The 26,683-nt window shown below is 41.3% G+C and overlaps 1 protein-coding gene across 2 annotated transcripts in view; it reads right to left on the bottom strand.

The window, feature by feature from the left end:
- Positions 1–26,683, bottom strand: part of LOC124286190 (tropomodulin-like) — a 45,550-nt gene that overhangs the window by 5,034 nt on the left and 13,833 nt on the right. Inside the window, exons 1-8 of one of the 2 annotated variants that reach the window (XM_046722536.1) lie at positions 12,084–12,206; positions 10,742–10,884; positions 6,585–6,741; positions 6,177–6,305; positions 5,141–5,227; positions 2,071–2,201; positions 1,507–1,614; positions 891–1,034 (exon numbers count right to left, since the gene is read on the bottom strand). In XM_046722536.1, coding sequence (XP_046578492.1) covers positions 891–1,034; positions 1,507–1,614; positions 2,071–2,201; positions 5,141–5,227; positions 6,177–6,305; positions 6,585–6,741; positions 10,742–10,884; positions 12,084–12,090 — 906 coding nt within the window. In that variant the 5' untranslated portion in view covers positions 12,091–12,206. Of the gene's footprint in view, positions 1–890; positions 1,035–1,506; positions 1,615–2,070; positions 2,202–5,140; positions 5,228–6,176; positions 6,306–6,584; positions 6,742–10,741; positions 10,885–12,083; positions 12,207–26,683 lie in introns of those variants that run through there. The other variant, XM_046722537.1, reaches the window with a different exon arrangement.

The following is a 26,683-nucleotide window of genomic DNA, read 5'->3' as shown; positions in this document are numbered from 1 at the left end:
CCATTGACCCACTGTCTGACCCACTGTCCTGAACCATTGACCCACTGTCCTGAACCATTGACCACTGTCCTGAACCATTGACCCACTGTCCTGAACCATTGACCCACTGTCCATTGAACCATTGACCCACCATTGACCCACTGTCCTGAACCATTGACCACTGTCCTGAACCATTGACCACTGTCCTGAACCACTGTCCTCAACCATTGACCATTAAACCACTGTCCTTGAACCATTGACCACTGTCCACATTCCTCAACCATTGACCCACTGTCCTGAACTGTCCTGAACCATTGACCCACTGTCCTGAACCATTGACCCACTGTGACCCCACTGTCCAGAACCATTGACCACTGTCCAGAACCATTGACCCACTTTCCTGAACCATTGACCCACTGTACTGAACCATTGACCCACTGTCCAGAACCATTGACCCACTGTCCTGAACCATTGACCCACTGTCCAGAACCACTGACCCACTGTCCTGAACCATTGACCCACTGTCCTGTCCTGAACCATTGACCCACTGTCCTGAACCATTGACCCACTGTCCTGAACCATTGACCCACTGTCCTCAACCATTGATCCACTGTCCTGAAGCATTGACCATTGACCCACTGTCCTCAACCATTGACCATCTGTCCTCAACCATTGACCCACTGTCCTCAACCACTGACCACTGTCCTCAACCATTGACCCACTGTCCTCAACCATTGACCATTGACCCACTGTCCTCAACCATTGACCACTGTCCTCAACCATTGACCCACTGTCCTCAACCATCGACCCACTGTCCTCAACCATCGACCCACATTCCTGATCCCCTCACCCATGCCTTGCCCAATGTCCCCAGGCCTCACATTCTGTCCCCTCCCTTCCCCTCAACTCACCTGGTTGGCAACTCTCAACTCTGTGACGACCTGATTGGTGTTGATGGCCCTCATCAGCCGCAACAAACATTCTCCGCTGATGTAGTTGGACTCCACATTCACTGTCCGCAGTGTCTTGTTCTCCTCCAGTGCTTCTGCTAATTTCTGCGGACCAATTTCAGAAATTTACCACTTATAACAATACTATTGCAATTGTTTTTCTTCTCCTTGTTATGTCTCATCTGAAGTCATTTCCCAAATGAATGTATAGTTTATATGAAATAAAGACAAGTTGAACTAGTTTCAGTCTCTTTTGATATCTGACAAGTAACTTGAAACCCAGTTCAAGTGAACAGTTAAAACATAAACTCAAGGAAGCTGCAAGTCTACACCCAAACATCAATCAACGTGGGTCAATTACTAAACTACTATCGATCGACACACCATTGATGCATCAATAGTTTTTCATTTCTACCATCGATTAATTGCTATCAGAGACTCAACAATTGCAATACATTAATAGTTCAATACATCGTTACAGCCCTACTATCAACATCTTCCAGTTGGACAGTATGATGTGGTGAATGCTGACCTGGCAATAACTAATGTTAATGTTGTACATAAGTGGGGCCATTACCTTGGCTACCTTGTCCGTTGCTGCCACACCGGCCATCTCGAACACTTTCACTGTGGTGTTTGATTTTAAGGCCTCGCATACATTAAGTAACTGCTCGATAGAGAGATTCTGAAACAAAGGAACACAAATAGCAAATGAATATGGTTTCACTATTAGTTCCTTTCCTCTATAAACCATTCAGAACATGTTTACAATAGTTGTTGTTTCAGTTAAACCATTCAGAACATGTTTACAATAGTTGTTGTTTCAGTTAAACCATTCAGAACATGTTTACAATAGTTGTTGTTTCAGTTAAACCATTCAGAACATGTTTACAATAGTTGTTGTTTCAGTTAAACCATTCAGAACATGTTTACAATAGTTGTTGTTTCAGTTAAACCAAACTATTTAATGCATGATGCCATAGTTCTTTTAGTGATTATGCAATTCTTTCTTGAAAAATGTCTTCTTTCTGTTAAGGATAGCAGTACCAGGATGGACACACTAATAGATCAGCCATAAATGCATGTGTGTATTATGTAAGCTTCAATATAAATATAACATGGGCTGCCTAGCTGATCTTACCTTGATATTGTTGAGGTTAAGGTGTATAAGCTTGGCGTCATTGCTCTTTATCTGCTCTATGCTCTTCTCAACATCAGTGTCATTCATGGGCTCGTCGGGGACAGCCTTGAACTGCTGTGCTCGTGCATGACCTGCAGCAAACACAATCATGTTAAACACAGCGGCACTCAACTGAACAAGTAGGTACTGTAACAGGAATACACCCACGGTTTCTTCAGACACCATGACAGGAATATCCCCATTTTATACACATTGTCTTCCTAACGACCACAGGAATATCCCCATTTTATACACATTGTCTTCCAAACCACAGGAATATCCCCATTTTATACAGATTGTCTTCCTAACGACTACAGGAATATCCCCATTTTATAAACATTGTCTTCCTAACGACCACAGGAATATCCCCATTTTATACACATTGTCTTCTCCTAATGCACCACAGGAATATCCCCATTTTATACAGATGTCTTCCTAACAACCACAGGAATATCCCTCATTTATACAAGATTGTCTTCCCTAATGACCACAGGAATATCCCCATTTTATACAGATTGTCTTCCTAACAACTACAGGAATATCCCCATTTTATACAGATTGTCTTCCTAACAACTACAGGAATATCCCCATTTTATACAGATTGTCTTCCTAAAGACTACAGGAATATTTCCATTTTATACAGATTGTCTTCCCTATTGGGAATATCCCCATTTTATACAGATTGTCTTCCTAACAACTACAGGAATATCCCCATTTTATACAGATTGTCTACCTAGGTGACACCCATGAGGAATATCCCATTTTATACAGATTGTCTTCCTAACAACCACAGGAATATCCCCATTTTATACAGATTGTCTTCCTAACGACCACAGGAATATCCCCATTTTATACAGATTGTCTTCCTAACGACCACAGGAATATCCCCATTTTATACAGATTGTCTTCCTAACGACCACAGGAATATCCCCATTTTATACAGATTGTCTTCCTAACAACTACAGGAATATCCCCATTTTATACAGATTGTCTTCCTAACGACCACAGGAATATCCCCATTTTATACAGATTGTCTTCCTAACGACCACAGGAATATCCCCATTTTATACAGATTGTCTTCCTAACGACCACAGGAATATCCCATTTTATACAGATTGTCTTCCTAACGACCACAGGAATATCCCCATTTTATACAGATTGTCTTCCCTAATCCACCACAGGAATATCCCCATTTTATACAGATTGTCTTCCCAACGCTATCCCCATTTTATACCTAACGACCACAGGAATATCCCCATTTTATACAGATTGTCTTCCTAACGACCACAGGAATATCTCCATTTTATACAGATTGTCTTCCTAACGACCACAGGAATATCCCCAATTTCTTGAGCGGTTTCGATACAAATTTTTGTACTGTTGTCAAGCAAGATTATTGGCAGCCTTTGTTGTAAACATGCATACATAGGTTGTCAATAGATTGATATTTTTACATGCCCTTTATTGTGTGAGACGGCTTAACTACATGTAAGTATAAATAGGGAAGAGGATACCTCATTTCAAACAGAACAAGCATTGTCACTAAGGTGACATAATCCCCGCCACAAATTATCAAATCAAACTTATTAGTAATGAAAGTTTAAGTTAAATGTCAACAAAAACATGACCAGTCAACCTCTCTTGACATCTTGCTCTTTAGGTGTTCAAACACGCACATATTTTCAACACTGACTTTGACATGAATGTCATAGTGTATGAAATATGCAAAAATAGTACTAAAGAAATTGCTTATTGAAAAACATTTAAGGGAAGTCTTGAAAGTCTATGAAGAAAATCCAGTGAACCGTTCTTGAAATATCTTGCTGACAATTCAGGTTAACATGCTGAAATCTTCAAAGTGTTATTGTGACCCTGAAAATTATGTAAAGGTCACCAAAATTGACTGGGCCCTGGGCCTTCCCTAGATAAAGCTTGGTTTCAAGTATTAAGAAAATCCAGTGAACAGTTCTTGAGATAGCTTAACATGCAGGTTTACATGCTGACATCTTCAAAGTGTCGCCATGACCTTGACAATCAAGTGAAGGTCACCAAAATTGACTGGGCCCTGCGCCTTCCCTAGATAAAGCTTGGTTTCAAATATGAAGAAAATCCTGCGAACATTTCTTGAGATAGCTTAACATGCAGGTTTACATGCTGAAATCTTCAAAGTGTCCCCATGACCTTGCAAATTATGTGAAGGTCACCAAAATCGACTGGGCCCCTGCGCCTTCCATAGATAAAGCTTGGTATTGAATGTGAAGAAAATCCAGGGAACGGTTCTTCAGATAGCTTAACATGCAGGTAAAACATTAAAGTCCCCTTGTGACCTTGAAATGAAGGTCAAGGTCACCAAACCTGACCTTTCTTATACTGTGATGAACCAAGGTACCAAATGTGAAAAGAATCTAGTGAACGGTTCTTAAGATATTCCAATTCGTACGCACAGACCCTAATACTATATCCCCTGCTTCGCGCTAAACGCGCGGCGGGGGATAATGACTGAGTGAGTGAGTTGAGTTTTACGCCACACTCAGCAATAGTCCAGCTATATGGCGGTGGTCTGTAAATAATTGAGTCCTGACCAGACAACAGCATGAGCATTGATGTGCGTAGTTGGGAACCGATGACATGTATCAACCAATTCAGCGAACCTGACCACCCAATGTCATTAGTCACCTCTTATGACAAGCATGGGTTACTGAAGATCAATATTCTAACCCGGACCTTCACGGTTATCAAACAGTATGAAGAGAATCAGAATGCTGTTTAGCTCATTTACAACAAAATCAACCCATACCATTACTGTTTGTTTCTTTATTAATGCTGCCCTTTGAATTATTTCAGATATAGGTCTGCAGCTTGTATTTAACCCGGCAAACCAGTGATTGATAGCATGAGCAAACATTCCCCATTGTCAAATGCAGGCAACGTATCCGATACTGACAGGTCAACGTAGTAGCCCATACAACAAGCACAGTCTGATGAGGATAGAGCCGTTGCCTGCTTGTAAGAAGTGACTGAGTGTACGTACCTGTGAAGCCGCCTTCACTGATCTTCTCGTCCTGCAAGGAGGCGTAGTACTGTGTCTGGGTCAGCATACTGTGGAATCCCAGAACAGCTGCAACACACGAGACACGTGTAGGAAGGGAGATAACTCTGGTCGCAATTATACAGATCTGCAGTCTGGGTGTGGACACAATCAACGTATGGGCACATGTAAAAGGGGGATAGGTCTGTACAGTGACACTTACTCATGGCAGTGCAGTGTGTGTAGGAAGGGAGATAACTCTGGACGCTGATCTTTGGTGAAGTGATTCAAAACAACACTTGGACACACGTAGAAAGGGAGATAACTTGGAACACTGATGCATACTGACACTGAGGGTGGGGTGGGGAGCGACGAGAGGAAGAGTGGGGGTGGGGAGGAGGAGGAAGAGGGCGTAGCATGATAGTTTGGGGTGCATAAAGGGGGAGCATGGTTGGGGAAAGTTGTGTGGGGAGAGCATGGTGGGCGAGCATGGTTGGGTTGTGTGGAAGGTGAAGGGAACTTATTTGATGGTGGTCTGGAAATGTGTTTCCACAAGTGAGGTGAGGTGAAATGGGGTTTAACGTCGTACTTAAGAATATTTCGCTCATGTGACGACGTGCATGCGTGTGTATGTGTGGCTGCTTGTACTAGACCAGACTTTAGACTAGACTTAAACTGGTTTTATAGTGCTAGCTCACTGAAATACCATGCCGCAGTTAAGCATGAATACCCCGCTCAGACACATTATACTGACTCCGAGCCAACCAGTCCTCGATGTACCCATTAATGCCAAGCGTCAGACAGGGACCAAAAAGAACCATATTTTGACGCCCTTTTGATATGACGCGGCCGGGGATCGAACCCACGTCCTTCCGCTCTCCAAGCGGGTGCTCTAACCACTACTACCCTAAGGCGGTCGTGTGTGGAAGGGGTAGGGGGTGCGAAGATTGGGGTGTGGGCAGTGTGGATGGGGTAGGGGCGGTGTGGATGGGGTAGGGGCGTTGTAGTGTGGTGGGGGAGTGTGCTGCGGGGAACGTACCTGCCAGGTCTACCAACTCCTCCTCTGAAGCTTCTGTAAGAATGTCGTCCCACTCTGTGTCGATGTTGAAGTCGCCATCATCATTCTTTTTCTTTGGCTTTTCCTCGTCCTTCTTCTTGAACACCTTGCCTAAGCAACAATCAGACCCATGAACAAACAGAACAACAAACATACATAATTCTCACATTTGTTTCAGTACTGACACCAACACATACAATGAGAGACAGTATGTTATTTCCATTTTCCATTGTCCAATCTTTAACACAGTGTTCATCCAACAAAATATGCATAACTTCTGTAAAGTTAAATGTCTCATCTGTGACTTAGGCCTAGTTCGCAAAACAATGACATCTGTCTCTACGATATAAAAAGTAAACCCTGGCAGAGATGCAAATGGTCGGAGTTTACCTTTGGTTTCCTTGACGTAGGCCTTGTTTTGCTCCCAGTCCTTCTCCTGCTTGGCCTGATTCTCAATGAACTTGAGCAGCTTCTGGCGGTTGAAGGGTCCAGTTGGGTCCTTGCTAGTCTGGTCCCTGCATCTCAGGTTGGGCGGCAGCAGGGAGTTCTGACAACAAAAGGGCATTATAGTAGTGTCAGCTGACAATAGAAGGGCATTGTAGTGGTGTCAGCTGACAACAGAAGGGCATTGTAGTGGTGTCAGCTGACAACAGAAGGGCATTGTAGTGGTGTCAGCTGACAACAGAAGGGCATTGTAGTGGTCTCAGCTGACAACAGAAGGGCATTGTAGTGGTGTCAGCTGACAACAGAAGGGCATTGTAGTGGTGTCAGCTGACAACAGAAGGGCATTGTAGTGGTGTCAGCTGACAACGGAAGCATTGTAGTGGTGTCAGCTGACAATAGAAGGGCATTGTAGTGGTGTCAGCTGACAACAGAAGGGCATTGTAGTGGTGTCAGCTGACAACAGAAGGGCATTGTAGTGGTGTCAGCTGACAACAGAAGGGCATTGTAGTGGTGTCAGCTGACAACGGAAGGGCATTGTAGTGGTGTCAGCTGACAATAGAAGGGCATTGTAGTGGTGTCAGCTGACAACAGAAGGGCATTGTAGTGGTGTCAGCTGACAACAGAAGGGCACTGTAGTAGTGTCAGCTGACAACAGAAGGACATTGTACTAGTGTCAGCTGACAACAGAGGGGCATTGTAGAGGTGTCAGCTGACAACAGAAGGGCATTGTAGTAGTGTCAGCTGACAACAGAAGGGCAATGTAGTGGTGTCAGCTGACAATAGAAGGGCATTGTAGTGGTGTCAGCTGACAACAGAAGGGCATTGTAGTGGTGTCAGCTGACAACAGAAGGGCATTGTAGTGGTGTCAGCTGACAACAGAAGGGCATTGTAGTGGTCTCAGCTGACAACAGAAGGGCATTGTAGTGGTGTCAGCTGACAACAGAAGGGCATTGTAGTGGTGTCAGCTGACAACAGAAGGGCATTGTAGTGGTGTCAGCTGACAACGGAAGGGCATTGTAGTGGTCTCAGCTGACAACAGAAGGGCATTGTAGTGGTGTCAGCTGACAACAGAAGGGCATTGTAGTGGTGTCAGCTGACAACAGAAGGGCACTGTAGTAGTGTCAGCTGACAACAGAAGGACATTGTACTAGTGTCAGCTGACAACAGAGGGGCATTGTAGAGGTGTCAGCTGACAACAGAAGGGCATTGTAGTAGTGTCAGCTGACAACAGAAGGGCAATGTAGTGGTGTCAGCTGACAACAGAAGGGCATTGTAGTGGTGTCAGCTGACAACAGCAAGGCATTATAGTAGTGTCAGCTGACAACAGAAGGGCATTGTAGTGGTGTCAGCTGACAACAGAAGGGCATTGTAGTAGTGTCAGCTGACAACAGAAGGGCATTGTAGTGGTGTCAGCTGACAACAGAAGGGCATTGTAGTGGTCTCAGCTGACAACAGAAAGGCATTGTAGTGGTGTCAGCTGACAACAGAAGGGCAATGTAGTGGTGTCAGCTGACAACAGAAGGGCATTGTAGTGGTGTCAGCTGACCACAGAAAGGCATTATAGTAGTGTCAGCTGACAACAGAAGGGCATTGTAGTGGTGTCAGCTGACAACAGAAGAGCATTGTAGTAGTGTCAGCTGACAACAGAAGGGCATTGTAGTGGTGTCAGCTGACAACAGAAGGGCATTGTAGTGGTCTCAGCTGACAACAGAAAGGCATTGTAGTAGTGTCAGCTGACAATAGAAGGGCATTGTAGTAGTGTCAGCTGACAACAGAATGGCATTGTAGTGGTGTCAGCTGACAACAGAAGGGCATTGTAGTGGTGTCAGCTGACAACAGAAGGGCAATGTAGTGGTGTCAGCTGACAACAGAAGGGCATTATAGTAGTGTCAGCTGACAACAGAAAGGCATTGTAGTAGTGTCAGCTGACAACAGAAGGGCATTGTAGTGGTGTCAGCTGACAACAGAAGGGCATTGTAGTGGTGTCAGCTGACAACAGAAGGGCATTGTAGTGGTGTCAGCTGACAAGAGAAGGGCATTGTAGTGGTGTCAGCTGACAACAGAAGGGCATTGTAGTGGTGTCAGCTGACAACAGCAAGGCATTATAGTAGTGTCAGCTGACAACAGAAGGGCATTGTAGTGGTGTCAGCTGACAACAGAAGGGCATTGTAGTAGTGTCAGGCTGACAACAGAAGGGCATTGTAGTGGTCAGCTGACAACAGAAGGGCATTGTAGTGGTCTCAGCTGACAACAGAAAGGCATTGTAGTGGTGTCAGCTGACAACAGAAGGGGCAATGTAGTGGTGTCAGCTGACAACAGAAGGGCATTAGTAGCAGTGTCAGCTGACCACAGAAAAGGCATTATAGTAGTGTCAGCTGACAGAAGGGCATTGTAGTGGTGTCAGCTGACAACAGAAGAGCATTGTAGTAGTGTCAGCTGACAACAGAAGGGCATTGTAGTGGTGTCAGCTGACAACAGAAGGGCATTGTAGTGGTCTCAGCTGACAACAGAAAGGCATTGTAGTAGTGTCAGCTGACAATAGAAGGGCATTGTAGTAGTGTCAGCTGACAACAGAATGGCATTGTAGTGGTGTCAGCTGACAACAGAAGGGGCATTGTAGTGGTGTCAGCTGACAACAGAAGGGCAATGTAGTGGTGTCAGCTGACAACAGAAGGGCATTATAGTAGTGTCAGCTGACAACAGAAAACATTGTAGTAGTGTCAGCTGACAACAGAAGGGCATTGTAGTGGTGTCAGCTGACAACAGAAGGGCATTGTAGTGGTGTCAGCTGACAACAGAAGGGCATTGTAGTGGTGTCAGCTGACAAGAGAAGGGCATTGTAGTGGTGTCAGCTGACAACAGAAGGGCATTGTAGTGGTGTCAGCTGACAACAGAAGGGCATTGTAGTGGTGTCAGCTCAGCTGACAACAGAAGGGCATTGTAGTAGTGTCAGCTGACAACAGAAGGGCATTGTAGTAGTGTCAGCTGACAACAGAAGGGCATTGTAGTGGTGTCAGCTGACAACAGAAGGGCATTGTAGTGGTGTCAGCTGACAACAGAAGGGCATTGTAGTAGTGTCAGCTGACAACAGAAGGGCATTGTAGTGGTGTCAGCTGACAACAGAAGGGCATTGTAGTGGTGTCAGCTCAGCTGACAACAGAAGGGCATTGTAGTGGTGTCAGCTGACAACAGAAGGGCATTGTAGTAGTGTCAGCTGACAACAGAAGGGCATTGTAGTGGTGTCAGCTGACAACAGAAGGGCATTGTAGTGGTGTCAGCTCAGCTGACAACAGAAGGGCATTGTAGTGGTGTCAGCTGACAACAGAAGGGCATTGTAGTGGTGTCAGCTGAGCTGACAACAGAAGGGCATTGTAGTAGTGTCAGCTGACAACAGAAGGGCATTGTAGTAGTGTCAGCTGACAACAGAAGGGCATTGTAGTAGTGTCAGCTGACAACAGAAGGGCATTGTAGTAGTGTCAGCTGACAACAGAAGGGCATTGTAGTGGTGTCAGCTGACAAGAGAAGGGCATTGTAGTGGTGTCAGCTGACAACAGAAGGGCATTGTAGTGGTGTCAGCTGACAACAGAAGGGCATTGTAGTGGTGTCAGCTCAGCTGACAACAGAAGGGCATTGTAGTAGTGTCAGCTGACAACAGAAGGGCATTGTAGTAGTGTCAGCTGACAACAGAAGGGCATTGTAGTGGTGTCAGCTGACAACAGAAGGGCATTGTAGTGGTGTCAAATGACTACAGGGGTGTTGTGATTTGCAGAATAGCCATATTCCATATACAAAGAAAGCTCATCTTCGAGTTTGACAAATGCATGGAACTTCTTGGGATGACTGACTGACTGAGTTTGGTTTTACGCCTCTTTTAGCAATATTCCAGCAACATCACGGCAAGGGACACCAGAAATGGGCTTCACACATTATACCCATGTGGGGATTCGAACCCGGGTCTTTGTCGTGACGAGCGAACGCTTTAACCATTAGGCTACCCCACCGCCCCTTCTTGGGATGAGGCAGTGGTAACACTTCTGAAACCAAGCTACCATTGTGAAGACAAAACACAACTACATAACCAGCTTCAATGACAGGACACTCACATCAGGGTCAAAATCTCCATTGAGTTCCTCCAACTCCTCTGCTGTGAGCTGAGTCAGCAGATCGTCCAGGTCCTCCAACTCGATGTCTGGGACATCCTTGTCCTTCTCCTTGTTTAGAATAGCCGACATCGCAGAGGTCAGATCTGAAACACAAAACACATATATGTTCATAGCGATAACTCCATGGAACACATGCCACTACCTATACAATTAGGTACCACTATGACACAATATAACTACGGTGTCATTCTTTTTCAATAAAATCGCAACTGTCCAACATGTTTACCATGCACTATCAGGTTGGCCATTTACCATCAGTGAGTGAGTGAGTATAGGTTTACGCCGCTAGCATGGTTTTAGCAATATTGAGACTGGGGGACACCAGAAATGGGCTTCACACATTGTACACATGTGGGGAATTGAACCTAAGTGTTCAGCATGACGAGCGACAGCTTTAACCACTAGGCTACCTCACCACCCCCATTTACCATCAGAGTGGCTGTGCCAGGACCATCTTTCACCAAGAGACCATCCAATTATCCAGTCTTCTTCCCCATCAACATGTACAACAAACTGCTGGGGGGGTAGGGAGGAGGGATTACAACAGGCATATTACGATGGTGACTGGTACTGGGATGGCTCTTCATACCAACCATTACACACCTAACTGTGACAAGATAACAAGTACCTGAACAATGTGTCATGGGACAGGTTTGGAAGAGGGGGTATGAATGAGTGTTTTCAGGTCAGGGCTTGTCAAGAAGGGGTAGGATCAGGACTGTTGCCACAAATCATATGAATTGACATTCTTGTCAAAGCTCTGAGAACATATTTCAACAGAGTATTATATATATCTTGAGCCTTGCAATTGGCATGATTTTACACGAAGGTTGGAACCGCGGAGAGGGTTCTATATTTCACAGGCTTGGGCAATATGAATTAGAGGGAGTGAAATATAGTCATTTCATGCTATAATAAGTGATATGAAACATAACTCAATCCTTAAAAACACTGAATCCGCCTCGTAAGTCACTGTGTGGTGAATAGGGATAGTAGACAGGCTGACACTGGATCTGAAAATGTTCATTTGGTTCATCACGGAACACAAGTATGTGCTGCTTAAGACAGAACTAAGCTCATGTGTCCAGCCATGCTGTTCTCTCAGACAGTAATGACAGTGTAGAATTAAGGACACAGTTGTCAGAACATTAGCCTGGAACCCCCTTACTGCTTCTGTGTGTCAGTCAACTGTAATTCAATCCCTAAAACAATTCCAACAACTCCAAGGACAAACGTCATTTCTAACCATCTGGATGTGACACAGGAAAATGTCCAAACTTACCAGCCATTTTGAAAGTTTGCTTGTTTAGCTGTGGTGATGGATAGTTGTATAAGCCAAGGGAGAGGTAATCCCACCACACTGAGGGAAACACAGCAGACTTAGCTGCTCTACCTATGATGCAAAGAACAAGCCAAGCACTGCCAGTGCAGTGGGCTGAGTACTGGGGCTCCCCATCCATGGGCAGAACAGTGTTACTTGCACAATTATATTATAGGATCACGAATCAATTTCCAGAGTGAGTGAGTGAGTGAGTGAGTGAGTGAGTGAGTGAGCAACGGAGTGAGTGAGTGAGTGAGCAACGTGAGTGAGTGAGTGAGCAAGCATGCAATGGCAGCAATATTGCCATGGTTGTTTGAAATTAAATCAGAGTCTAAATTACACTTTTTGAAAAAAGAAAAGACATCTAATTGTCAGATCAATTCTGGGTTTATGAGAAAAGATTGATGAAATTGATGATGCCATTTCTGCTTAAATATGTCAAAAACATCCACACAGGTGCTTGTGGTCCATTGACATGAATGGGCGCTATGCAGTTATGGGAGTTGTCAGGCATGTTATCGTCTCTTTCATCCAGGCCTTTCTCTTAAGCAAAGGCCCAATACAACTTTACATTTCCCTCAGGTTCAGATACACCCACTTGGGCTCCTTTTCAATTAAAATGAAGTTATGTTTTTGCCAAAATAATATATTTTCCCGAAACGAAGCACTAGTCAAACACTGGTGATGCCATCAACCTAACGGTTAACTTGGTACCAAACAAGGGGTGAGTGAGTGAGTTTAGTTTTACGCCGCACTCAGCAATATTCCAGCTATATCGCAGCGGTCTATAAAAATAATCGAGTCTGGACCAGACAATCCAGTGATCAACAGCATGAGCATCGATCTGCGCAATTGGGAACTGATGACATGTGTCAACCAAGTCAGTGAGTCTAACCACCCAATCCCGTTAGTCACCTCTTATGACAAGCATGGGTTACTGAAGACCAGTATTCGAACCCAGACCTTCACAGGTACCAAGCAAGAAAATGCTGAAATAGTGCTGATGTAACGTTGAATTTTAACTCATTCACCACCAGGAAATGTCGCTAGTCCTTTCGAAATTCTGCTTAATGCAGACTAATGGACTAAGGTGTCCATTTTATTCTTGGATATCGTTGGGTCATGAACAAATCACATCCATTCTTTACAGTCATTGAAAACTTCTAATTAAGGGTATTTTTATGTATTTATCATGTATATATAAGTTCTCTAGTCAAGATAGGGGCTGAAATTCTGATAATGGGACTTCAAAATTTAACTCACTGACTTAAGAGATAACATTTCAAATTTCTTCCTCTACATAAGTCCTCCTTCCCCATCAGGAGCCTCAATTCTTCCAAACCATCTATATTTACCAAGGAATCAGTGATATGTACTCATTAGTCATTAACCTCATTATAAGGCCACAACTAAAATCAAACCATGTCAACCCATTAACCCCCTCACCAGGTATTCAGCCAGAGGCCTTCCATACAGCATTGTTAGTTTCTAAACCCATCACTAATAAACCTGAACGTGACATTGTCAGGTTAGTTACCAAGTTCCCACTATAGTGAGGAGGACCAGAATACACCTATGGTGTGGGACATCTCAAAACCATATGTTTAGGTTTAATGTCATAAACAAAGTGCTCCCTCTCATCAGTAGTGATGGTTGGGAGGCTCCACAGGGGGGGCTCACTGATGAGCCGCATCTCCATGTTATCTTGTAGTCTTGCATTAAAGACATGATGGTAATCAGAATGAAGCATAAACGCCAAGGAGTTAATGTCATAACCCTAATTTCTAAGGCTAAAATTTCAGGTGATTCCAAGATTTAAATACCATAGAAAAAAACATGAAGGACCCCAATTTTGAACATAACCGTGTAGGAGGCAAATGATAAGTACTGATAGAGGCTGTTATACTGGAGATATCAGGGTCATTATTGGATTAGAATTCATATCTAATGTCATTAATAATCAATTAACTAATTAATTAATTAACATTTTGCTCTCATTCCTTGATATCAACCACAATGAACGTCATGACATGGACTGCCTGACTGAGTTTGGTTTTACGCCGCTTTTAGCAATATTCCAGCAACATCACGGCAGGGGACACCAGAAATGGGCTTCACACATTGTGCCCATGTGGGGATTCGAACCCGGGTCTTGGCGGACGAGCCAACGCTTTAACCATTAGGCTACCATGGAGAGTAACACAAGATTTTGTTGTGTTATGGAACAGTTTACATAGTTTAGGATGTGGAAAGGATAAACAAAAATCACCAATGCATAGCATGAGAATGACAAGGAGACATCAGTCTGAGAAACAGTATTAAGTTAAATATCATCATTACTTCATAAACATCGAACTGTTGAAAATGATCAAATTACAAGGTTTTTCATTCCACCACAACTTTGTCATTATACCTGTATCAGAATGCAGTATATTTTGCAATAGGATTTTTTTATTGTAAAAAAAGTCATGCTGTCATAGTTAAATTGATTATAGAAATCAAGAATTAAAATGAAAATTGGAAGTGATTGAAGATGGAGCAGTACATCTGTACAAGGCCCCAGATTATTTTTGGCAGGTCTTGGCAACATAGCATCATCCAAGAAGTCGGCAGGAAACCTGAGCTGTTGCACTGAACACTTGGAGAGGCTGGTAATAGCTCTTGATCTCTACTCAGCTGCACTTGCTTCAAAACCAAGGACAGGTAGAGACTGGAGTTTTGAAGATTTAAATATTGACGGAAGGGATTCACTCTTGGATATATCAACATGCAGATGGATCTGACATTCCAGGGGAAGCTTCTCAGGTTGGTCAATGTGGTTGTATAGAAGCTTTGTTAGAAGTTTGTGTGAGAAGCATGTCATACATTAGACTCCTCACTGGGCTGGGTGTTAAACGGTAGCAGCCATGAGTTAAGGAAATGTATGTTCTCCTTAAGTCTTACTGTCCAGCTTGAGGGAGTGTTGGGGCAGCAGGGTGGTAAACTACTGCAGTCATATCACAGCAGGATCAATCCTGGCACCAGTAAACCACACTAAATGATGTTACAGGCTGAACACAGTACAGTCAACATGTGTCATCAGAGGGGGTCATACAAACCATGTCTATCTCACACAGGCACAAATAAGACATGTCTAAAAATTTTATTCCTGGTTTGTTGTAAGAGGCGACTTATGGGATTGGGTGGCCGGGCTCGCTGGCTCCATTAACACGTCATCGTATCCCAACTGTGTAGATTGATGCTCATGCTGTTGATCACTGGATTTTCTGGCCCAGACTCGATTATTTACAGACTTCAGCCATATAGCTGGAATATTGTTGCGTGCTGCATTAAACAAGCAAACAAACAAAAACTAGGTTCTTTTTATCATATTTCTTCGGACATGACAGCAAACTGGATTATATACACTTAAGTCTGGTTCAGACAAACCCAAAAAGGTACAATGGGTGAACGATGTCCCCTACATTTACATGTACACCAGTCTATACTATAGGTATGGTCTCACCCTGTAAAACTTGAAATTTCAGTTTAGGCCAGACCAATTTTATTTCTTGTTTTAAGGATTTTTGTCCTCAGAAAACCTAAAGGCAGGAGAAAAATAATAATAAACAAGAAGACAAAGTCATCAATATCCCCCTCAATGGCAAAATACTCTTCATGATTATGTCTACGAGTTATGATTATGTCAAATATTTAGGTGTGTATATAGAAAAGTGGAAGGAGAGTATTGAAAGGTTTTTAAAGTTCTGCTCCAGAAAGGAGCACTATCACCAATTTTAGTCTATGTCAAACTTGTTGCCATGGAAATGTCAAAAATATCTTATTCAGAATTACAAAACTACCAAAAGGCACCAGTACACCACCAGATCTATCTATGTGCCAAGTTTGGTGAAGAAATAGTGAACGGTTTTAGAGTTCTGCTCCGGAAAAGAGCACTCCCACTAATTTCAGTCTAAGTCGAACTTGTTGCCATGGAAACGCCAAAAATGTTTTTTTCAGAATTCCAAAACTACCAAAAGGCACCAGTACACCACTAGATCTATCTATGTGCCAAGTTTGGTGAAGAAATAGTAAACGGTTTTCGAGTTCTGCTCCGGAAAAGAGCACTACCACTAATTTCATTGTAAGTCGAACTTGTTGCCATGGAAATGTCAAAAATGTTTTTTTCAGAATTCCAAAACTACCAAAAGGCACCAGTACACCACCAGATCTATCTATGTGCCAAGTTTGGTGAAGAAATATTGAACGGTTTTAGAGTTCTGCTCCGGAAAAGATAAATATGCACGGACGGACGGACGTGTTGCGGGGGATAAAAAAAATATAAAAATTACTAAAAGTACTTTAATTTTGGCAATTTATGAAGTGTATATGGGTTAAAGCACAATCTAAAATAAAATTTCTTTTACATTTACATGTCTGACCAATAAAACATTAGGATATTATTTGGGGAAAATTAACTTTTATTTTTTTCTTATTCTTGAAAAAATATGACAGGCGAATCCGTAAAACAAGAAAAAAACTTGGTCTGGCCTTAGTTTATTAAGCAAGAGTCATAGAAGCTTACTGTACAATAGGCTATAAATGAATGTTATGAAATATCAAGTCCATGGCTAAATGAGAAATGACAGTTTTATAGTCCAACACGGCAGGTATTCCAGTGCATCAAGTTATTCATCAGTTTTTATCAAAATACTAAATAGGGTCACAAATAAAGTGACCTTTGAAATATAACATAAAAAAAAAAAAAACATTTTTAAGAGATAAAGGGACTATTTCATCATAATTATTATATAAACGTGATACACTTGAAGAAATGTCCCATTATACACTGATACTTGAGCTATGTGGTGCTGCACACTCTGATGTACACGGTAACCTGCTCTAGGTGTTAAACAGGGCACTCATTTAGCACTAGGGCTGCAACGAATACACTATGTGGCGAATATGATACGTATCATGAATATTGGGTAACGAATACGATTAATTATTCACGAATACAATATTGTAGTTAAGTGATTGATGTACAGTATGGAACGCACATGTTGACAGTTTTGATTTGTCACAGCAATAACCAGTGATCACATGACACTCAAATTTGGTATGTAATGTTATAGATGACAGTACCATGTGCGGCCTTGGCAAACTAACATGACTTGGGCTACTGCAAGGCTAGTACATATTCCATTCTTGCATATCTCACTTTCCAAAAGTACACAAGGGTTCAAGTAAAACGTGCTCCCTTAAAAAAAATTGTAAATATTCGTTAATATTCGGTTCTGGTGACCACGAATAACAAATTGAATTCATGAAGGGCTACAGTTCGATTCACCGAATATGCGAGTGAATTGTTACCATGGTTACAGCCTTATTGAGCACTCATGTTTAGTGGGGCTAGCGACACAGATCTTCATTTCATGCAACTCAAGAGTACCCACAATTACCATTGTCTGATAAATCTTTGAAAAAGAAGACCATTTGACATCGATGAATGTCATTTTACCATGAGCTTGCAGAGATCACAAAAATAAAAAGATGACCATTATCTTCAGTTGTTTCACATGATTTTTTGCGTGTGTCCGAGTGAAGCTTTCTCAGGGGTGGAAATAACCCATTGCCCGAAGCCCGAGGCGAGTGTATTTTTCTGTCGGGCAAGCATATTTGTATATCACACTGTACCGGTGTCAAGTTGACTTTCCAATGTTAATTATGTTGTTTATTTAAAAAATCAACAAGAAAATCGACCAGTATATCAAATTTTGACAAATTATCAAGGCAAGTGATTTTACTTGTGCCACTGTACCGAAGTACTCTAGCAATTTTAAAGTTATTTCCACCCCTGCTCTCCTAATGCTACCTTATGTTAACTTTAATAGTTTTAACATCATTGGAACTCCTATAACAATGATACCATGTGTACATGATATAAACACACTTGTAATTCCAAATGCAGCCATTTCACAATGCAAATCTCCTGTGCATATTTCGACAAGACACAGCCCACAATCATCAATTCAATAACATTATAAACAAGGGCCAAACTGTAACAAACTGTAACACGGTTTCAGTTTCAAACTCCAACATGGTTTCAGTTTCATGCCCTGAAAACACATACAAAATTTGGTTTCCCTATCTATAACGGTTTTTGAGAAAATCTGTTCCCATCATGTTAGACGGATGGACAGACGGACAAACAGAGCTCAAACCTATATCCCCCTCCCACTTCATGGAAAATAAAATATACACCACCAATATCTACCACCAATGCCCAAAGGTATAACTATTTCTAAGGACAAGATGACTGACCTTCCTTGAATTGCTCCATGGTGCCCCGAGTACTGGGTGACAAGAATCGTGTCCAAGCCTCGGTACAGGTGGACACTCACAGGAATGTCTCCTAATGTTTACTCCTAATTACAAAGGCCATTGATGACGGCACTGTTTGACCCTTTCACACTCGGCCATACACACAGGCAAATTGAAACGTCAGACAATGAGCCACACTCCGGCACAGCGATGACTTAACATAACATCACTGCCAGGCTAATTTGCATATCACGTGACCGGACTTTTCTCTTGTTTGTAATCAAACGCGCATATTCATAATAAGAAGAGGCTGGACTCACGAAAGCTTTTCGGCACTCTCTTCATAATGTTTTACATTGTTACATATATATTCTTCCACAACTGCGACAGTAAGGTCTATGACAGTACATATTTAGATATCAAACTGGCTGCATCGTTTGCTCTCCATCAGCTTCGATGACAGCACGTGGAGCCGTACAACCTATGTAAACAAGGGATCACTACGCAAATCGAAATAGTGTTACGTGTTTTTTGGATATTTTCTCAGTGAAACTAAACCATTCTATTAAAGATGTTTAGTTGGATGTGTAGACTCGTCAAAAATATAAGAGTAAAAGAAATCTGTACATTATATTGAATGGACATTGCAAGATGTGACGATTCATTTTTGTGGCCTGTGGCAGAGGTACTATGCTGGTTTGCCGCATGGAACTCTGGGTAGGAGAGTGACAATGAGCCTATTCTCACACCAAATTGGGAGATTGTGTAATGTCATTTGTGCTAATGAAGTTATTTTGTCACGAGTTACATAAATAGCTTGCGGAACAGGGAAATGTATTCTAATCAATGTAGATTTATTGCAATGTCCATGTGATGGCATGTTTGTTTAAGCACATGGACATTAACCTGATTAACATAACAATCTCATGGTTGTCATGGTAATATGCATGGTGAACAGAAAAGTAATTACTGATTATCATGATATCAGTTAAAAAAACACATTTTACACTAAATTATCAAAGGCAGATGACTTATTTATACAAGTTACATATATGGCTAATCAAACCAATAGTAACCATGAATATTAAAAATGTAATTTTTGGAGTAAAATTGATATTTTATACTTATCCTGACTCATGCTCTTTTTGCTTGTCTTCTTCTTCTTACGAACATAGTGGAACACTTGTATCTCCCTAATTGAAGCTCCCTTCAATTTAAAATCACTAATTAGTATTCACCACGAGTTACCTCCTTTCCACAAGCACGGGAACGAGGGCGCCAACTCTACCCATGTGCCTCACTCTCTCCTCATATACTGAGCCCAACATTTGAATTTACAGGGAAATCCAAAGTGTTATTTGGGGAGGATGGGAGGGCTGACCTCATGAGTCAGGATAAGTATAAAATATCAATTTTACTCCAAAAATTACATATTTTTCCTTATCCTGACTCATGCTCTTTTTGCTTGTAGTATCCTACAGAACGGAGGTGGGAATATCTAATACTTTGGATTTTTAATAATTAGTGATTTGAACTGTGATGATTGTAATAACCCTATGGGAACTTCATAAAGGCACTGAACTGATGAATTCCTGCTGCTAACTTATCAGCTGCCATATAAAAGGTTATTACCATGTACTTATTATGATAAAGTATATATAACATTAATACAATGCTTAAGACTAATAGACTTAAGCTTGTTAATATGCTAGTATAAACTCCTTAGAGTTTGTTAGCTAAAATACTTTAAGATATAACATAGTACTAAGCTTAAGATATGATTAAACTTAAGCTAATTATATAATAGCAACTCTTTAGAGTTTGTTAGTTAATATACTTATATGATATAGATATAATGCTGAGCTTAAGATATGAATAAGCTTTAGCTACATATATAATAGCAAAAACTCTGTAGAGTTTGTTAGCTAATATATTTTTATAATATGAGTATAGTACTGTGCTTAAGCTATAATTAACTTAAGCTACATATATAATAGCCAAACTCTGTAGAGTTTGTTAGCTAATATATTTTTATAATATGAGTATAGTACTGTGCTTAAGCTATAATTAACTTAAGCTACATATATAATAGCCAAACTCTGTAGAGTTTGTTAGCTAATATATATTTATAATATTAGTATAGTACTGAGCTTAAGATATAATTAACTTAAGCTACATATATATAGCAAAACTCTGTAGGGTTTTGTTAGCTAATATATTTTTTACAATATGAGTATAGTAGTGTGCTTAAGATATAATTAACTTAAGCTACATATATAATAGCAAAACTCCGTAGAGTTTGTTAGCTAATATATTTTACAATATGAGTATAGTGGTGTGCTTAAGATATAATGAACTTAAGCTACATATATAATAGCAAAACTCCGTAGAGTTTGTTAGCTAATATATTTTACAATATGAGTATAGTATTGTGCTTAAGATATTATTAACTTAAGCTACATATATAATAGCCATAAAACTCTGTAGAGTTTATTAGCTAATATGTTTATAGTGTAACCATAGTACTAAGCTTAAGATAAGATTAGACTTAAGCTAAATGTATATAGCAAAATAAACTCCTTAGAGTTTATTAACTAATATACTTTTATGTTAAAAACATAGTACTGAGCTTAAGTTATGATGAAACTTAAGCTATATATATATAATAACAAAACTCCATTCGAGTTTTTGTTAGCTATCTGCTTATAATGTAAACATACTGCTTAAGATATGATGAAACTTAAGCTAATTGTATAATAGAAAACAACCCTTTAGAGTTTGTTAGCTATGATATAAACCTAGTATTGAGCTTATGAAGGAAAACTTAAGCTACATATATAATAGCAAGAACTCCGTGAGAGTTTGTTAGCTAATACATGTTATAATGTAACTATAAAGCTTAAAATATGATGAAACTTAAGCCGAAATATATAATAGCAAAACCCTCTTTTAGAGTTTTGATAGCTAATATACCTATATGATATAAACATAGTACTAAGCTTAAGATATGAATAAGCTTAAGTTACATATATAATAGCTAAAACTCTGTAGAGTTTGTTAGCTAATACATGTTATAATATAACCATATTGCTTAGAAATATGATGATACTTAAGCCAAATAGCAAAAAAACTCTTTAGAGTTTGTTAGCTAATCTACTTATATGATATAAACATAGTACTAAGCTTAAGATATGAATAAGCAAGCTACCTATATAATAGCAAAACTCCTTAGAGTTTGTTGCCAATATATTTTAATAATATGAGTATAGTACTATGCTTAAGGTATAATTAGCATAAGTTACCTATATAATAGTAAAACTCCGTAGAGTTTGTTAGCTTAATTAACTTAAGCTATGTATAAAATAGCCAAAAACTCTGTAGAGTTTGTTAGCTAATGCATTTATCATGTAACCATAGTATTACTCTTAAGATATGAATAACTTAAGGTAAATATATATAATAACAAACTCTGTAGAGTTGTTAACTTATATATTGTATGATGTAATAATCATAGTACTGTGATGATAAAAGGAACTTAAGTAAATTATATATAGCATGAAGCTATTTAGTATTGTTATAAGATAAGTAAAAATCTGTTAGATTGACTTATCTTCTCCGAGAACTGTCAGCTGTTGTCTGAGGACCATGGGATCGAATTGGTGTATACCTGAGGCGTCCTCTGTGGTGATATCTCTCAGATAATGGTTTGCAACCACCATATCAGTTCAGAAATAAACCCTCCATTTTTCAATCACATTTGTGTAGAACAATTATAGAAGTTAGTAGCTATAATATCATGAGTATTAAGCTCATGGAGGGTCGGAATAGGTCCATCATATGCACGTGTAGTATGACAGTTCTGATCCAAATGGAGATATAGTACATGAGACTTCACTCTGCGTAAGTTGATGATAGAGGAAATAATCTGTTGCATTTTTTCCTCCTGTTTGGTTTGGTGGAGATAAATTTACAGTGCTCTTGCTGGCCATCTTGATAGAATCATCGTATCATGGGGTCCAAGTATGTCATCCAGGCGTGTTCATAAACCTCACTTGTGAGGTGTTGGAGCACTATATTCATATCCCAGGTTGGAAGCGACATTTCGTTTTATTCTCCAAACAGAAGTTTAGTAGGTTTACTAACCATCTAGTTGTGTTAGTAAACGATGAAATTCAGCTGTAGTCTGAAAACGCTGTGGATTTAGATCCACTTGTATCCCGTCGTCTAGGTTATTCGCTCGCGAAGTCCTTGGCGATGTAGGTGCACAACCAGGTGTGTCTGTCCTCGTTGAACTTTATGTAAAATCGCCTGACTGCCGATCCCTCGTCTTAACTTGACAGGGGAGGTCTCTAACTGAAGAAAGGCAGTCTAATCATGAATGTTCAGGTTAACTGGACTGTAATGAGGCTTGCTCGTTCACTGATATATAGTTGTCACTTGTGGCGTAAGTCTTGAACTGTGAATTGAGATGCGACCTCTGTGTAGGTCGTTGTCCTCCTGATCCAATCAGAACAAGGCATTTTGATTCTGTATAATACCAGCTGTGATGTCACGGTGTAGCGGGAAAAAACCCACCTTGAATAAATTCTTGTAAAATGCGTTGATATTAGCATAAGCGTCGGTCTTCACCGTAGCTTCGAAGTTATCCGGTGACCGCGTGTTTTGAGGGTTAATGGTAATCATGCTGAAACCTCCGGCCAAATATCTCGCTCTGTAATTTTATGCTGGGTAGGTTATTTTCCTGGTTGTCGTGAAAGTAATTTCAGTTTTGAATATAATTCCAACTTCCTTATATATAAGGGTATAAACAACTTGCAAGTTGTGAGCTTGTAGACTGTATACATGAATGTATCGTCATAATTGTAGAATTAACGTTGAACTTGTTGTACATATTTCTTCTCAGAAACTTTGGCGATTAAGAGTTATACTGGCTGTAACAAGGCTGCTGTTCAATTTCGATATTGAATTGTCTGCAGATATGCGTAATGGTCGCATGTAGATAATCGTATCGATCGTCCGGGATTGTATATTAGCAATTTATACGGAATAGTTGATTTCTGTGAAGATCTATGAAATGTCGTTGACTAATAATACAGCGGCGTTCTGTGTTGTAAATAGCCTGAGCAATTATCTTCGCGTGGAGGCTTATAGCGGCATCTGGCATACAGTTGATAACCAACTTAAGCAAGCGTCTTGAGCGGACTGGCGAGTAGCTATATATGGCGAGTGGCTAGTATATGGAAACCTTGGAGGAGACTTCCTCGGTGAGCGCGAGAGACTTCGCGAAGTTCACCGAGTATCCCTTCTAGATCTTCTGGGTGAAGTAGACTTGGAGCCACTTAGCCTTAGCGACCATCGCTGAAGGTGTCGAGTCAAAACCCGATTAGTATATATATATATATATAAATATATATATATTTGCTTGCCGTGAACAGCCTCTGTGTTTAACAGGATGTGGGATCGTGGCGCTTGCCTAAGTAGGGCATATGGATCATCTTATCATATTCAGAAGTCGTGTTACCAAGTCTGGTGATAAGTGTCTAATTGATGCGTTCTAGATCTATTTAGGCCAGCGAACATCGTCACCGTCATGGATTCAACAGAACCAATATCGATTGTAGTTCTTATACTTGATATCGATGATCAACTTGTCTATGGGTTGATCTTCTCGGAGACTTAATGAGGGAGCGTTGATAGTTTGTGGAAGCTCTTGTATAGTCCCTCGATGTCCTTCTAGATGATGATGATCTGGATTCAGGTGTCGCCGGCGCCATGCCTTGCGAAGCTTCCTCTGCGTCGGTCGGAGAGCGGCGATATGACCTTCAGCGAAGGCTTCCGTGATGTCTGATGGTCGAGTCCACATCTAGAAGATGAAACCGCGCCAAGGTGATGATCTATCCTGCCTTCGCGAAGGCTGTACATCTAGGTTCTTTCAGCCTTCAGCGAGCTGTACATCTCGGTCCTTTCGCCGAAGCGAAGGCCGCCAGCGAAAGGCTGTACATCTAGGTCCTTCGCCAAGGTGGTCCATTGACTTCCTTCGCCCGAAGGTGACATCGTCCTGGCTGCTCGTTGGCGGGGGTGCCTCTGGGGTGCTGTCACGTTGGAGCCTTCAGCGAAGAGCTGGGACCCTGCTACCGCAGATTATAGTGGTCCTCCATGATGTTCATAATTTGTCGCATCATGTCTTCTGGGATGGTCTGCGGCGAGGTGCGTCCGGTGCTTTATCTGCGGTGTTAATGGAGGGTCCACGGAAAATGCGTCCGACATCAGTGTAGAGGCATCAGGCTGCATGGTGATCACTGCTGATGTCGTTGTAGCTGTCACCGGTCGTTTCTTGTGGCGTCGTCGGGGATGATGATCAGCTGATCATCGTAGAGGTCCAGGTCATCGGCTGGAACAATCTCGGTTGAAAAGTCCTAGTAGACCGTTGATTTTTCCCTCAGAATTCGGCGCTGCCCTGGGTGTCGCGGCGTCTGCGTTGAGTGTTGGTAATGATGGGACCCTCAGGGCGATCATCGCATATCTCGCGTTGGTACATCAGGCTGCATGCTGATCTGTGCCGACATCGGTCAATCTTTGATGTACATCGGTATGATGACCGGCTGATCATCATACAGGCCCAAACCTGCGATGGGAGCGATCTCGGCTGTTGAGATGTAGTAGAAAAACCCTCTAGTCTTCTGCTGCGGCGATGGGATGTCTGGGAAGCAGGATGCTTCTTGGAGATGGCGGACTCGTCCACACCTCTCCACCACTCTAGCGGAACACCACCGCGGGGAGAGTCGACCAACAGCAGTAGACTGGCGAGGGTTCGGTGTATCAGTCATACTAGACTCTGCATCGCAGCGACCTATCTGCTGCAATGGTGCCAAGCGCCAAAGTAAATATTAATAAAAGGTAAATTGGATAAATTAGTACGCAGCTGCAATGTGAATATAATAAACATGGCTGTACATCATATTAAAAGGCGGATCAGCAGCAGCATAAAAAGCGTAATCTGCAATAGTACAGAATTTTCATCAACGTAATCCACTGAAACAAACAGTCCATTGAATAAACTGTAGAAAAAGCGACTAAATATCAATATATAATGCGTTGAAGGATACTAGCTAAACCTCTATAGATGTCTATCACGGGTAACTAACTAAATATAATTCAAAGGATATAGTGTGTCGGGAGACACAGGCGCTCTCACGTCCAGCTCACTGGGCGAAGAAGGAGAGAGTGAGGCACATGGGTAGAGGTGGCGCCCTCGTTCCCGCGCTTGTGGAAAGGAGGTAACTCGTGGTGAATACTAATTAGTGATTTTAAATTGAAGGGAGCTTCAATTAGGGAGATACAAGTGTTCCACTATGTTCGCAAGAAGAAGAAGACAAGCAAAAAGAGCATGAGTCAGGATAAGGAAAAATACACAACTTATCTGGACAAGTTTGGACTTCCGCCCGTATCCCCACTAAATTTTAATGATGAGGAAAAAGATATCTATATATTCAGGTAATATGATTTGTCTAGAAGCCATAAAATAAGGGTTAGGGTAAGGGTAAGGGTAAGGGTAAGGGTAAGGGTAAGGGTAAGGGTAAGGGTAAGGATAAGGGTAAGGGTAAGGGTAAGGGTAAGGATAAGGGTAAGGGTAAGGGTAAGGGTAAGGGTAAGGGCTTGGCTTTGGGCCTTGCAAAGTGAAATATAAGGGAAGGATACGGGAAGAAGTCCTTCCCAAGTTTGACCTTGACTTAGAAACAGGAGGCCAAGAAACACTTTCTATAAAGACAAAAATGAATAAATACGAGGATCTTGTACAGTAATGAAAAGGTGAATATTTTTGTACATTTCAGATTTGCTGTGTACTTTTGATTAGGAGTTTCATATTTCTTGTCAACAATACGATATATTATAAAGATTATGATGATGTCTGTTCACAGGGACCTAGTGTTGGGAATTGGTTGAAATCTCATAATTGATGATTGCTTCATTACCAACGAACAATCATTGATAAAAATTGGTTAGCGTAAATTTTCAGAGTTTCCTATCCAGGTTGTTATTGCAGATATGCATAATATGATGCACCTTGCTACTTTAAAGTGATGTTGATATATCATGAACATAAACCTTCTGGGGTCTTCAAGAAATATTCAGTCATGACTTTTCAGTTAGTGAAGTGAGTTTTCTAAGAATTAAACAGGCCTCGACAACTTCGAAGATATGTTCCATCGTCAAGTGTTTCAAAGACTAAAACAGCAGTTCCAAAATCGTTTGTGTTC

The sequence above is a fragment of the Haliotis rubra genome, unplaced genomic scaffold (genome assembly GCF_003918875.1).
Source record: "Haliotis rubra isolate DU_JTF1 unplaced genomic scaffold, ASM391887v1 Scf378, whole genome shotgun sequence".
In the NCBI taxonomy this organism is placed as follows: domain Eukaryota; kingdom Metazoa; phylum Mollusca; class Gastropoda; order Lepetellida; family Haliotidae; genus Haliotis; species Haliotis rubra.
Note: the sequence above shows the minus strand (reverse complement) of the source record. Positions and strands in the feature narration are given on the sequence as shown.